The sequence below is a fragment of the Zonotrichia leucophrys genome, chromosome 3, assembly GCF_028769735.1.
Source record: "Zonotrichia leucophrys gambelii isolate GWCS_2022_RI chromosome 3, RI_Zleu_2.0, whole genome shotgun sequence".
In the NCBI taxonomy this organism is placed as follows: Eukaryota; Metazoa; Chordata; class Aves; order Passeriformes; family Passerellidae; genus Zonotrichia; species Zonotrichia leucophrys.
In genome coordinates, this window is record NC_088172.1 from 61,669,886 (window position 1) to 61,683,666 (window position 13,781).

Below are 13,781 nucleotides of genomic sequence, written 5' to 3' on the forward strand. Positions count from 1 at the left end.
CCGTGACAGTGAGAGATACATAGATTTCTTTTTTAGTAGGATTCAGTTTGACCAGCAGTCATTTAGCTGGAGATGGCTTTGCTTTAAGGCAGAGCTTCCTGACTCAGCTTGTACAGGCACTGTGATCACAGAAGGAGATGGCACTGCACCATGTCATTGCCAGCAGCGGCAGTAGCAGCTGCTGGCTGTGTGCAGGGCTCCATATGCAGATCCTAGCCCTAGCAAGTCCTCTGCTGGCCTTTGTACACAAGGGAGAAGGAAGTGGTATTTGGTCGTTGTCTGTCTCCTCTGGGATTGTTTTAAAATGCTTCCACTCCACCCACCTTAACCTGCAGGGTACCTGTTTTAGGATTGAAATCACACACAGAATTTTAATGCTTGCCATCCATAAATTTCCAAACAATGGCCAGCAAAAGCACCATTGCATACTTAACATTTGCTTTTTTTGCACAGGAGGAAAAAGTGACATACAGAAAAGTTAACACCAATGTCCTCAAAGTTAATGCCTATGTCCCACTGAATTCAATCTAAGCTTGGAGTTCTAACAAGTTAGGGACATCTGTGCTCAGGTGACCTACATGGAAAGTCTCCAACTCATTTTGAGCTCCATCTCTCTTCATGAAAACAGACCTGTACCTCCAGCACACAGAGACTGTTGTTCACGCAGACACAATGTATTGAAATGTGTGACAGACTTTGAACATTTTGCATCTGAACGCTGCTTTGATGTTCAGAGATGTTTCCAGTCCATAGAGGGAGCCACTAGGTTAATTGCCAACGACAGAGTCTCATAAGGTTTTGAAAAGCAGACTTTATTTAATAGGCACATCATTGCTTTAATAGCACTGGGCTGCACAGCTTGCTTCACCATTCGTAAATGGTTTTGTTTGATTACATTGCATTTCCTCAGTGTCGGTAGGATTCAAGTAAAAAAGTTACTGCTTTTATTCTCTGTCATTTCTCAAGATGGAAAAAACCAGTAAACGTCTAGCGCACAGGAGCAGGGTACAGACAGAACTGCCTGCGACGCAGCAGAACTCAAGACAAACTGAATTCTGAGCGCTGAACAGTTAAAGCCGCAAGACAACCATACTACATTTGCTCAGATGGGAGTTTGCTTATGCAGGATAGAGATGAATGTTGCCCACTAATACATACAATGATGCATTCTTATACTGAGAAACAAAGACTGTCCAACATAGACAAGAATGAGGGTTTCATAACAAAACAGTTCACATGAAATTAGCTTTTCTGATTATAAAAGTTGTATTCCCTCAGCTGTAAAAGTCAAAGGCCTAAAAGAAAAGAACTGCTTACAGAACTCTAAAACTGCACTTTAATCAGCTTCCCCCTTATATTACAACTCTTTGAGACAAAAGCATAGCATTCTGGATTCTTTTTGTAATTAAGTAGTTTATGTGGTTGTTATATTTCTTCCCTGAAAATCTGCATTTTAGTATTTTATTAAATTCCACCAATAGAAGCATACAAAATCAGAAATCATGAGAGGAAAGTAATATTGCTCTATGAAAGAAAAAAAGCATGACTTCTAACACAGTTTTCTGAACATCATAAAAGAAGCGCATATGGCATTGAAACATTTTGAAAATGGAGAAATATTTTGCAAGTTTCAACATTTTTAGGTTTCACATTCTGTTTTCTGAATGTATATTTCCAAAATTAATATCTTTCCATTTTTAATAGGTTTTGTAGCATTGCATAGGACAGACAACCTAAAACCAACAAGGCAGGTATCTAGCGTGCTGCACACTTTAATATACACTGGTTACTTCAGTTACTAGCACTTTACACTGACGGTACCTACTGTATTTGTAAAATTTGTTTTTAAATCAGCTTGTCAAAGCTTTTGAGAAGCAATCTGGGCAATAAGGTGGGTATTTTTAGTGTTTACCATGAATACAGCCAATTACTGACTCAGAGGTCGCTCTCTCCATACAGTGCTGATGAAAAGGAGGTGTAATCCAGAGCCCCAGGAACAGAGCCCGGGCCGGTGTACGGAGGCATTCTCTTGATGCAGTACTGAGCCTGCTCAGGAGGCAGCTCTCGACGCAACTCATCTGCCAGGATATAAGGCTGGGAGGGGGAAAAGGATTGACAAATTCAGTATCAGTTCTTCAAAATCACAAAATATATTTATTTTCTGTGACTAATAAATTTGGGCATCTTGCCTATTTTTCTGAGACTAAATATTTTCCTCTGTAAAATCCATCACAAATTATGAGTTGAAGGGGGCAATTCCACCAACAAACTGATTAGGTCAAAATGCAGTGTCAGGATATGTGACTGTGTATGTCAGCTACCAAGCACTGTGCAGCCATGGGCAGACTGCTGTAGATACAGCTTATTCCTAGATAGTCAGTATCTCTGCAATGCACTACTGCCCCTTCTGCAGTGACAGGACAGATGCAGGTAGTTCCTGTTAGTTTCAAGGTTCTAATATATGTGTAAAGAAAGGTGCATTATTTTTCTTAATGGCATGCATTTATGACATGAAGGATACCCTCTGTTAACAGACTTGACATTGCTTAAAATAGCAATCTAATTAAACCACTTTTTCCTGAGACCATCTTCCACATGAATTGCTACTGAGAACACGTCTGGAATTTAAAATGTGGTCCACATTAACTGAGATCACAAAATCAATACAAGCAGCGGGAATGAGAAAATCAATAGAGTGAGCTTGGGCAAATAGACCTGTACTGCTATGATCTCTCTCCACAACACAGGATTGGTTTTGTGGCAGCACTGTTTATGGCCCTGACTCCTCCAGAAGCTCTTGTGTTGCCATTATACTCCCTTACATCTTCAAACACCACTCAGTCGCAAGTGCATCTGGCAGTGGGGATGAAAGTATGCCAAATTCAGGAGCTTTCTCTACAAAACCAGTAACTGCAGGAGGCTTCCTCCTGTTGTTCCTTCTAGGATATGGATACACCACATTGCATCATCCTGTTGAGTGACCTGTCCAGTCACAACATGGCTCACAATCAGGTGTAGCCTTGTGCACCTGATCTAGGCTGTGTTCCAGAGGGCCAAACTCTGCATTGAAACATCCAGACAACAGCATGAAAGGCAGAACGAGTTCCCCACTAATCAAAGCTGTGGTGTTGAAATAACCTGATGTACAATATATCCATTATACAGATCAACCACCTAAGTCTTGTCTAAGATGCCTAATTTTCTGTTGGCTCTCTATGATATGAGGATACACAGACCAAGCCTTGTATTCTGCACCTATTTCAGGTAAGAGCCGTGGTTCCAAACAAGAAGAAAACGCACATGCTTTCTCTTAGTCTGACAAACTGCAAACAAAGCTTCACTGTTACTAAAAGGCTTGTAACAAGAAGGGCTAAACAGGAGAGCAATTGAATCCTTGCAGCAGCAGCATGGTGACTGACCTTATCTGAAGCCAGGATTCTGAAGGAAGCTATCACTTGCTCAGCCGTGTCGGTGTCTGCGGTTTCTCTGGTCATGAAGTCAATGAAGGACTGGAAAGTGACAGTTCCTTGCCCATTGGGGTCAACCAGAGACATGATCCGGGCAAACTCAGCTTCACCCTTTCACAAAATCCAAAACAAAGAAAATGGTCACCATAATACTGATCTCCAGCAGCCCAAGCCTCTCATGAACCAGTGGGAACCACTGGCTATAGAGCTTATAAAGCATCTTCCTGGCTCAGGAACATCAACATCAGAGCCAATGAAATCTGCACCTTAAATGCCCACCCTGCCTCTGTAAAAAGGACTGTGCTTTTGGAAAGTGTATCCTTTGCCCTGAATACATAATATGTACCTTTCAATTAAATGTCACCATATTCTCTCCCTCCCACCCTCCCACAATACCAGTTTAGCTTGTTCTAACTTAACACTTCATTTTCCATCTCATCCTAAAGCCATTGTAATTTAGGTATCATGCAGGGAAGTGAAACAATAGCCCAACAAGCAGGGTAGTCCCAGACCCACAGAACTAAGAAGGGAAACAATTCTGAAAATTTCATGCTAAATATGGGACAGCTTAACTAAGGATAATCTCTTTCTTTTCCATAAAAAAGGTGAATTTCAGAGGAAATTTTTAGAACAAATAATTGAAGCAAGGAAAATGTAATCCCCAAGGCAAGTTGACAAAAATAAAACAGTATCAAACTCATTTTTCATCATGCAGACAGAAAAGGAGAAATTTACAAAAACATCAGTTTAATAACTGTTAATTTCAATTTTTAAAGTTTCATTAATTCAAAGAGCAATGCAGGGCACAACAGAATATGGTTTTTGAGTGTCTTGTTTTACTTTTACCTTCCCTTTTAACCATTTGAAAATAAAGAAAAAGCAAAGAAAGTACTATCTCTAGTGTGAATGACATTAGTATTCTCACTATTTAGATAAGCTTTAGTATTGCTGTGGTTAACATTTTAGCTGCAAGCAGAATCGGCTGACATTTTTTCTTAAAGCTCGTACCAAATCATAACCCATTGAAATTAAGCAAGCTCTGAAATCATCATGGTCCATCAATCCATTCTTCCTCTATTGACCAAAACAATGTAAGGAATATAGAAGGGAGGGTTTGAAGAATCCAAGGTAATTTCCAGAGACATGATGAGTTTGGACCATTGGCATATTGGATCCAGTGCATGAACAGCATTCATTGATGTTGCCCGATCAGGTCACCAGAACCATCACCAGTTTTAAAAAAGGAGGAAGGAGTAACTAACATATTATACACAGGAAAGAGACATTTTCACCACAAAAGGAATAACATCAGGAAAGGTCAGGGGAGAGATAAGGGAGAAGAGGAGATGAATGGGACAAGAATACAGAGAACACAACCAGAGAAGACAAAGAGAAGAGCGAGGAGAAAAATTTGTTACTAAATTAGTCAAACTCAGTAGATGCTCAAAACTGCTTCCCTGATATGAAATATCTTTGAAATGTTCTGCGTGGAATCTATATCTGCCAAAAGTACAGTGAAAAACAATTAAATACTTCCTTCCAAGGTCAAAGTAAATATATCATGAGAGCAATCTGGTGATATATGGGAAATAAGTACAGGGATTTTCCTTCTGACTGCAGGCTGTCAAGACCCTGAATACAGCAGAGATGTGCATACTGACTTAAAGGATGAGACCTGCAAGACTTAGGAGATCCGTTGAAGACCTTGTATGAAATGAGGTTGCTCATTTTCCAGTCAATAACATATCTGCAACATTCTAGATTTGAGGCTGAGTAAACACAAAATGGCATGAAAGTAAGAAGGTAAATAAATCATTCCTCTGTGCTGTGATAGATTGCAGAGCCTTGGAGAGAATTGTGTCATCCTATGTTAGGAGAGAGCATAGGAGAACTTGAATTGAGTCTGAGGAAAGGAAAAGTGACAAAAGTCTGAATGCAAGAAGCATAAGAGCTTTCCTAGTCATCTAGTAGTGTCCAAATAAAATATCTCAAACCAAATAAAACAATCTGAAAAATCTTTGAAAATTGAAAAAAGATACAGCTCAAAGTGATGCTGACAGTCCATCTAAACCAGTTGTCTTCCCAGAGGCAGGATCTTTTCAAAGCATTATGACCAACAGACTGGAGTTTAAACATGCAATCTTTTTGGCTATTGTTACACCTGAAAATAGAATTATTTTAGTTTCCTCTACCTGCAAGTCATTTCCAACCTGTCCTAGACTGATGAGGCAGGCTTTAAATTCATCAGACTGCAGATTGTCAGATTCGTCCTAGCATCCCATCACAGGCCATGCATTTGGAAAGGGGAAAGGAAAGAAAAGTCACAGATCAGGTTAGTTGGTTAGTAAAGAACCTTCCATTCACAAATTAATAATTACATTCTTCCAGAATTTCATGGAAATGTAATGTCAACATATGCAATGAATTACCTAAAAAGCATGCAGTTTTTGCAGTTTCATACTTTAGACTTTTTCTTAGTAGAAGAGGGTCCTCACTTCAACTACAGAGTTAAAACTCTGCTTCCTTCCATCTCTTTTTAAAAATACCTTTGCTGACAAGGCAGATTTCATTCTATGAACTTCCATTTGTTTCCTTCCTTTTCTGCTGTCATGCAGTGTACTGGAAGTACTGGGAGGGTCTGCCCAGGGAGGTGATGGAGTCACCATTCCTGGATGTGCTTAAAAAAAGATTGGATGTGGCCCTCAGGTTTAATTGAGGTGTCAGGGAACAGGTTGGACTCGATGATCTTGAAGGTCTCTTCCAACCCAGTAATTCTGTGATTCTGTGATTCAGTGTATGTGAGATGCAATAAAAATATCACTGAACCCAGGCAAAACATGTTTTCCCCACTCAATTACTGTTACTTCATTCTTGATCTGATAATACTACTTAATATAATATGCATGTCTCAAAGGAGACAAGTACAAAATAAATTTATAATTGACAACTTATTTTCAGTTATCTGTCTTCTTTATCAATATATATAGTCAGGTTTTGCTTTGAAAACCGACTTAAAAAGCACCATTGAATTCCAGGTTAAATGGTTTCTAGTAAATCTACATCAAACTGGAACATGGTTTTGAACCAATATATTTTTCTATTTTGCAGGTGAAGGAAGTCACACTAACTTCTGAAAAACAGACTGGCTTGTCTTTTTCTTCCTGTTCATACAAAATGTGTCCTATCAGAGGGGTACTTTAGAGTGAGTTAACATAAATACAATTAATGAGATATTCCAAGATGAAAAATATTACCCTTATTGATTTTACAGACAGTTTGGAGAAGATCCAAGGTTTTCTGTCTGCTACATACTTGCCTGCTAGATGAATAATTTATTTTTTAACATTTCTATATAGCTATGCATAGGTAAAATTATACGAGTTTAACAAATGCACTGGGCTTATTTAATGTACTAATAGGATGAAGTGGTGCTTTAGTGAGTTAATAACACTATGCATTTTTAAAATATCATGCTGTTATTGACTGCCTCTGCATCAACATCCACCAGTCCCATAAAAGAAAGATGAAAAATAACAGTGGGAAGTCAATGAAGAGAAAGAAAGCAAAGTTACAAATCTGGAGCAGCATTTAGTTAAGAGCCATAATCACAGTTGTTTCTAGCCTTTAATATTTCCATTTTATGTGATGATTTCTATAAAGCTATGATGATGCTATAAAGCATTCAGAAATGGCTTATTTTATAATTCTCAAAATGTTCATCTAGGCTGGTTTGAAACTTTCAAAAGCTGTCCTGGAGACAGGCTATGGCAGGTCCCACCAGGGGTGAAGTTACTCATTTTACCTCATTTCTAAAGCTGAAGATACTTCTGTGTGACTGCAACCAAAATGATACAAAAATGGGAGCTAAGAGCCAAATCCTGCCCCTCCATCTCCTCTAGCCGGTGTTGGGGGAGGATCACCAGCTACCACCCCATCCATGGGGGTGCAGGAGCTGCCCAGCCAGGCACACACAGCAGCAGGAGCTGAGGCAGTGAAGGGCAGATGGCAGTGAGGGGCTGGCACATGCTCCAAGATACCATTTTCTTTAGGAGAGAAGTGCAGTGGCTGTGCTGCAGCTCAGAACAGTCATATGGATAAGTGGGACTCCCCAGTAAAGGTCCAAGTAGTAGTGCCAAGTGCTATAGCAGGTTTTCACATTCTTGTAGTGAAATTTTTAAATCTTCATCATATGTTGCCTAAAAAAAGCATCTTTGAAGTATATCAGAGTTTCAAGGAATTCAATGGCATTTTGCAATTAAAGCATAGATCAAGCCCATGTGAAGGCTTTCTCAGTTGGAAATGGTTCTTGACATTTACTTTTATTGTTTGCAGACCAACATTAGGAGCTGAAATTAATCTTTTAACAAATATAAATAACTTTTCCTTGCTTATATTTTCCTTCCAATGCAAAGAAAAACACTAAAATCTCCTTCATGTTTCATTATTAGTCCCCAGAAATCTTTTCCCTTCTCCTTGTGATTTATATGTGACCTTATAAATAAAACAAGTGAACTTCTGAGTCAAACTAATCCATTCTTAAATATGTCCTTAATTTTCCTGAATGCTAATCAACCTGCATAAGCCTAAACATATGATTCCTTTAATAGAGAGCTGTTGTTTTTCTGTTAGCAAAATATAGGGTGGCATGATGCTATTTTTCTGCATGCAGAGCTCCTACTTGAAATCTGGAGTTTGCAGAAAAATCAATAGTAGAATGTATTAGCAGCCATTAAAATAGTACAGGCAGAGCAGCTGCAGATATTTCATCACGTACTTTGCAATCTTATTTAGAATTTACTAAATATACTGAATCTGAAAAAGGAATCCCTGCATAAAGAGATGTCAAAACCAGTGACTGACAACCTATCTGTGTGGTATCCTGATTTGGCTGCATACCATTATTCAGCTATGCACCATTTTGAACACTTCTAAGCCGCTTCTCTGATTCAGACATTGTGTCCCACTTTCTCTTTTTTCTCCATGCAGTCACATTAAGGAAGGAAATATAGCAGCAATGCTAAAGATTTATATTTATAACTACAACTAGACTGTGCCTTCAGGCACAATTTCTAGCAAGGAGTGGGGCAGCAGTGGTAAGCAAGGGTAAGCATCAGCACCCTCAGGAATAACCCCTGGGGCAGCAGCATGTGTGCATGGCTGCTGGGAGCACAGGAGCCAAGAGGGCTCTCACAGCCACGAGCCAGGGGAGAGACCCTGTTTGCCACCTGCCTTTTCAAGGATGACTTGTAAAGCTCTCTGTGCCAGCACATCTCTGCTGGGGATGCACTGAAAGAAGCATGACTCTTCCTGCCCTTGTAATTCTCACATGCACTGTGAGAATTTTTTAAAATATATTCTTCTCAGGGAGGAAGACAGGGGTTCCTTTCTCAGATTCACAAGTAAAGAAAGTTGTTTCTAGAAGCACCCTAAAAAGAGTTTTTAGATTTATGTATACCAAAATACATACTTTAAAATGGGGAAAGGAATTGCATATTAGTACTTTGCTGACATCCTCAGCACACGCTGTCAGACATTAAGAAATGTCTTAAATGTGAAAAATGCCACACAAGTCAGAGCTATACCATGCATAAATTATTCTGTTGTACTTAGATATTTAAAGCCTCCTTGTCAGTGACAGTATTAATTTTTGGGATCCTTTCTGGCTATTCATCAGGGTGAACAGCAATCCAATCCTTCAAATGTATTTTTAAACTGTATCAGACATTCCGAAATGCTGCTAAGTGCCACAGTATTTTTACATGTATACATAATTCCATCTGACATGAAGAAGACAGTATTTTTCATGCTAGTGCCTATGTTCAGATAATCCAGTTTTATTTTCATTTCTATTTAAGGAAATCAAAACCATAAAATAATCCATTACTGCCTTTTCTATCTAAAGATGAACAAATATAAAGTCTTCATTATTTTATGTACACTGAAGTAACTCTGAAGCAACCTGAATTGCCTTCATTCGCCAACACTAAATATTTGAATGTGCAAGGACACAGGAAAGATAGAAAAATGAAAAACAAGCCTGTCTTTCTCCAACATGTTTGTTCAAAGCCTCCTTCTAGCCTGTGTAGATTGAGTTCCATCTGTCCATTAAATAACAGTGTAATTTAATCCTTATAACCTTCTCTTTTATCAGTGTTTCTACTATCTGTTCCCTGCAAAAAGCCTGGCTTGATGGTTGAGTCATTTTAGATCTTATCTTCTTCCTTTCTTTAACTTGCATTATGCTACTGAGAAAATAATTGTTACACTCTGTCAGTGCAAAAGTCCACCTAGACCAGTTACCCTTGTTTGATTCTGAGGGATAGGGTATACTAAAGAGGCCATTTGTAAAATGGTGCTTTCCTTATGTGATCCTTCCAGACCTCTCTTTTTAAGCATGAGATTATATTTGTCATGGGGAAAGGCAGGGTCTACAGCTAAACTTGCAGACCAGGCCCACATTGTTGAGGCTGCAGAAACAGATGAGGATGTATGACAGATAAAACATCTGTCTCCTTCTGCTTCTGACCTGGCCATTCAGGCTTCCTGCAACAGGAGCCAGGACAGAAGGGACACAGCCTGAAGCCATGACCCATTATAGCCTGAGGAAAGAGACAGCCAGGGACAGGTAAGAATCTAAGAGCTGGGCAGCAATTTTGTGTTACACATTATTGTTGTAGCCCATCTCCAGTGTGCTAGGAGCTGTGACACAACCACGTTCTTCCAGGTCATACAGCCTTTCCTAAGGCCTTGCTCTGTGTTATGCTTTGGTATTTCAGTGTCTTACTGCATCTGCAAAGCCTGAAAATTCATCACAGTAGGGCTGGTTGGTGTAGGGTTTAGCTTCTCCCTTCAAGCAGCCAGAGGCACCAAGAGCTGACTGCGATATTTCCTCAGCCACAGAGCCAGCCTTGCTGCGAGCGGGACAGAGAACTCACCTATGCGTTACATAGGTACAGGGATGCTGGAAATGCCCATCCAGTGTAAAATAGACTTGGATTCCATCACTTTGCCTCCATATCTTTAGGGCACTGTCAAATCTTTGTGCAAAGATCTTGGTTTCCCTTAGAGAAGTCTCTCAAGTACAGGCATGTAATTTATCCAGGCCTGGTACTCTGTCTGCTTTTAATAGCTCTAATTGCTCAATTATTTGCTCCAGTGCATTGGGAAAGCCATTTGGTATTCTACTTCCTTCCACCCCAGGAAAACTATCTCTTCATTTGTGATGTTATATTCTGCTTTCTTAGAAAATACAAAAAAGAATTATGCTGTACCAGAATCACATTAAGATTTTCCCACAGAATCCGTTCCTATTTCTGTGTAACTACATTTCCCTATGCTTGTATGTTTCTTCAGCAAGCAGAGGTTTGATAATTCTGGTCTTCTTTTTAAATAGTTAGGTGCATTCTAAAGAAGGTTTAGTAAACTGACTGTCAGCATCCTTTCATATCAAATGAAAGTGCATGTATGGCAACCAATTTGAGTAGAGCTGGACAAACAGGACGTAAGTGAAAAGGAAGTGGCATTTTGCTGTACCCTGAAATGATTTGAAGGACTGACTTGACAGATTGGTGCTGCATTGTAAGTTTTCAGTATTTGAACTGTGAACTTGGTTTTAAAGGTGGGTTCATGTGAGCACAGAGGCATCAGAACTAACTCATGTTCAGATTGTTCTCCAACTGCAAATGTCAGATCCCCATTTGCATATATTTTGCTATTGTGTATGTTAATAGTTACCTTTATAACACCCTGTCCATAAATACTGTATAACTCACAGAAGTGAGTTAAATTTCATCACAGCACTATTTTCCTTCCTACTTTTTTATTCATCCATATTTAGATAACTAAAAAAAGTAACAGCCTCTTATTTCCCACATACAGCCAGAAAAATAAAAGATATTCCTGGACAGCTGTAAGTGTCCCAACTATATTCCCTACAAATACATTTCCTAGGGACACAAGTTGTGATTCAAAGGGGAAAAAGAACCTCTGTGATATAGGTTACAGCTAAATTTAATGAGATGGAAACAACAGCAAGTACTTAGAACATGCTGTACAGTCTTAAAATAAAAGAGTCATGTTATTTTCCAAAACACATGAATTTGTGCAGTTCTGCTTATTATTTGAACAAATACTAAATCATAGTAGCACAGCTATAATTCTGCATTACATTTAAAAAGCCAAAATTAATCTTTAATTTATTTGCACAATGCTACTAGGCTGTGGGGAGCCCTGGGCAACATGGTCTAGTGGATGGCATCCCTGCCCAAGGTGGGGAGAGTGGAACTAGATAATCTTTGAAGTCCCTTCCAACCCAAGCCAACCCATGACTTTATAAATTGTTTCTTAACTGATCTTTTCTACTCTTTTAAAAAGAGCCCATTGCTAGCTCATTTTCAGGTTTTTTAAAAGGCTTATGAATGGAATGCCAAGAAACTCACTTTTGGGAAGAATAAATATTGCTAGCTGAGAAAAAGCAGGAGTACTGTACCCTGTCAAAGTGATTGAATGATGCTCTGAAGTCATTCATCTGTTCCTGGGTGATACCCTTGGCATCTCTTGTGAGGATCTGAGTCTCAACCTCATTGATAGTTCGGGCAATGGTGGTAAGCAGGAGCTCCCATCCAACACGGATGTGCTATGAGAGAGAAACTTCTGAGTTATTACAGAAGCAAATATATTCTTTTAAGAGTATAAAAAGTACAATAAGAAATAAATCAGCTCTAAATATTTATGTGATACTTTTTCCAAACCACTAACTCTGTATTATGACCAAGGATCACTAAAAATAAAAATGGCCTTCAGAAAAATACAAAATTGGTTTCTAAATGGCTACTCCATGACTAAAAAATGAAAATAAATGAAAATAAAACAAGTCTTATGAGACTGTCAGAAAGCCTGCCAAATTCCCTCTGCTGTGGCAGTTCCTTTAAATCAGGGAAGGTAGTTACACAGCACACAAGGACAGAATGAATTAATAAATAGAAAAGGGAGTAAATGGCTACCTCCATGGTATAGTTGGTGTGCTTGTTGTCAAACACCAGGGCTTCTTGAATAAGCTGATGATCTCCTTCCAGTTTGTCAATATTGTGTTTATAATTAATGATATTGTGCTCATATTGCTTCAGCTGATTCATCTGGTCCTCCAAAGGCCCTGTCATTTCAATAGAACTGCGGGCAATTTCCTGTCAGAAGAAAAAAAGACACCCCCCAGTCCCAAAAAAATTAAACTTCAGCAGTGCCAATTTGACCAATGTTCACATAAATATGTTGTATTTTTATACTAAGAAGCGACAATAATAACACCTTCATACAGTGGATATGAGAAATTTTACTGTAAAAAATACATTTCAAAAGAAATGTGTCACATTTATATCTGGAATTAATGTTGAGACCCCAGTGAACCTGGTATATTTTGTGCAAAAAGCAGAAGCTAAACAGTAATTGGTTAGTGATTGGTTTTTCAAAGCTGAATCTCCTGGTCCACCATCAAGGTACCACTTGTACAAAGTTCCGCAAAGTTTTAAGAATAATCTTAACAGGTGCTAAATAGTTTAGGCTCAAACAGCTGGCGAACTGTCACTGACTTTGCTGCTGCCCTGTATATAAAGATGAAAAAATTAAAAATCACTTTGTTCGTCAGCTTCGGCGTGAGGGTGTGGCACTCACCTCCATCTTGGTCTGGATCCATGGCCCGATGACGTTGGCCTGAGCAGCAAACTGGCGGCGCAGGCGCTCGTTGGCGTGCTGGCGGGCTAATTCCTCCTGCAAGGATTGATCCCTCTGAGGCACCAGCTGCTTCACCTGTTACAGTGGGAAGGCACTAAAGGTGAGTAGGCACAACTCAATAGTTTAAAAACAAATGGAACAAGTAAGTCTACAGCTACTAACTTCCATTATTGGTCTGAAGGTTGGTATCAGAAGAACAAGCCAGAATGATCACTATTTTATTTACAAATTCTATGCTAACATGAGAAATTCGTAACCTGGTCTTAGGCAGCCTGGCTAGAGAGACTGACATGCAGAGAGAAGAAATTCTCACCTCTGGCTGGATTCAAGTTCGACACAATTTCACTTTAACTGCACTTAGAGCAGTTATTTTGTTTTTATTTTGAAAAATCAAGATGATTTTTCAATCTCTAGAGTCATTTTTCAATCTCTAGTGCAAAACTGACTCTTTTGAGTCGGATTTTATTTGAACACCTCCATTAGCATAGGATAACATGAGACATGTTCTGTCTGTCATGCACATCTGAAGGTCTCTAATTCATTGCAAATGCTTTTGTTTGGCTTGCCCTTCTGAATTTCCCAGGGAGA

The 13,781-nt window shown here is 39.1% G+C and overlaps 1 protein-coding gene across 4 annotated transcripts in view; it reads right to left on the reverse strand.

The window, feature by feature from the left end:
- Positions 1-1,439: 1,439 nt before the first annotated feature.
- The window catches only part of ACTN2 (actinin alpha 2), a 67,163-nt gene continuing 54,821 nt past the window's right edge, over positions 1,440-13,781 (reverse strand). The window contains exons 16-22 of one of the 4 annotated variants that reach the window (XM_064706982.1): positions 13,134-13,268; positions 12,470-12,649; positions 11,956-12,102; positions 5,660-5,737; positions 4,476-4,541; positions 3,420-3,578; positions 1,440-2,094 (exon numbers count right to left, since the gene is read on the reverse strand). In XM_064706982.1, the coding sequence (XP_064563052.1) occupies positions 1,936-2,094; positions 3,420-3,578; positions 4,476-4,541; positions 5,660-5,737; positions 11,956-12,102; positions 12,470-12,649; positions 13,134-13,268 (924 nt within the window). In that variant the 3' untranslated portion in view covers positions 1,440-1,935. The remainder of the gene's footprint in view (positions 2,095-3,419; positions 3,579-4,475; positions 4,542-5,659; positions 5,738-11,955; positions 12,103-12,469; positions 12,650-13,133; positions 13,269-13,781) is intronic. The other 3 variants (XM_064706980.1, XM_064706979.1, XM_064706981.1) reach the window with 3 other exon arrangements.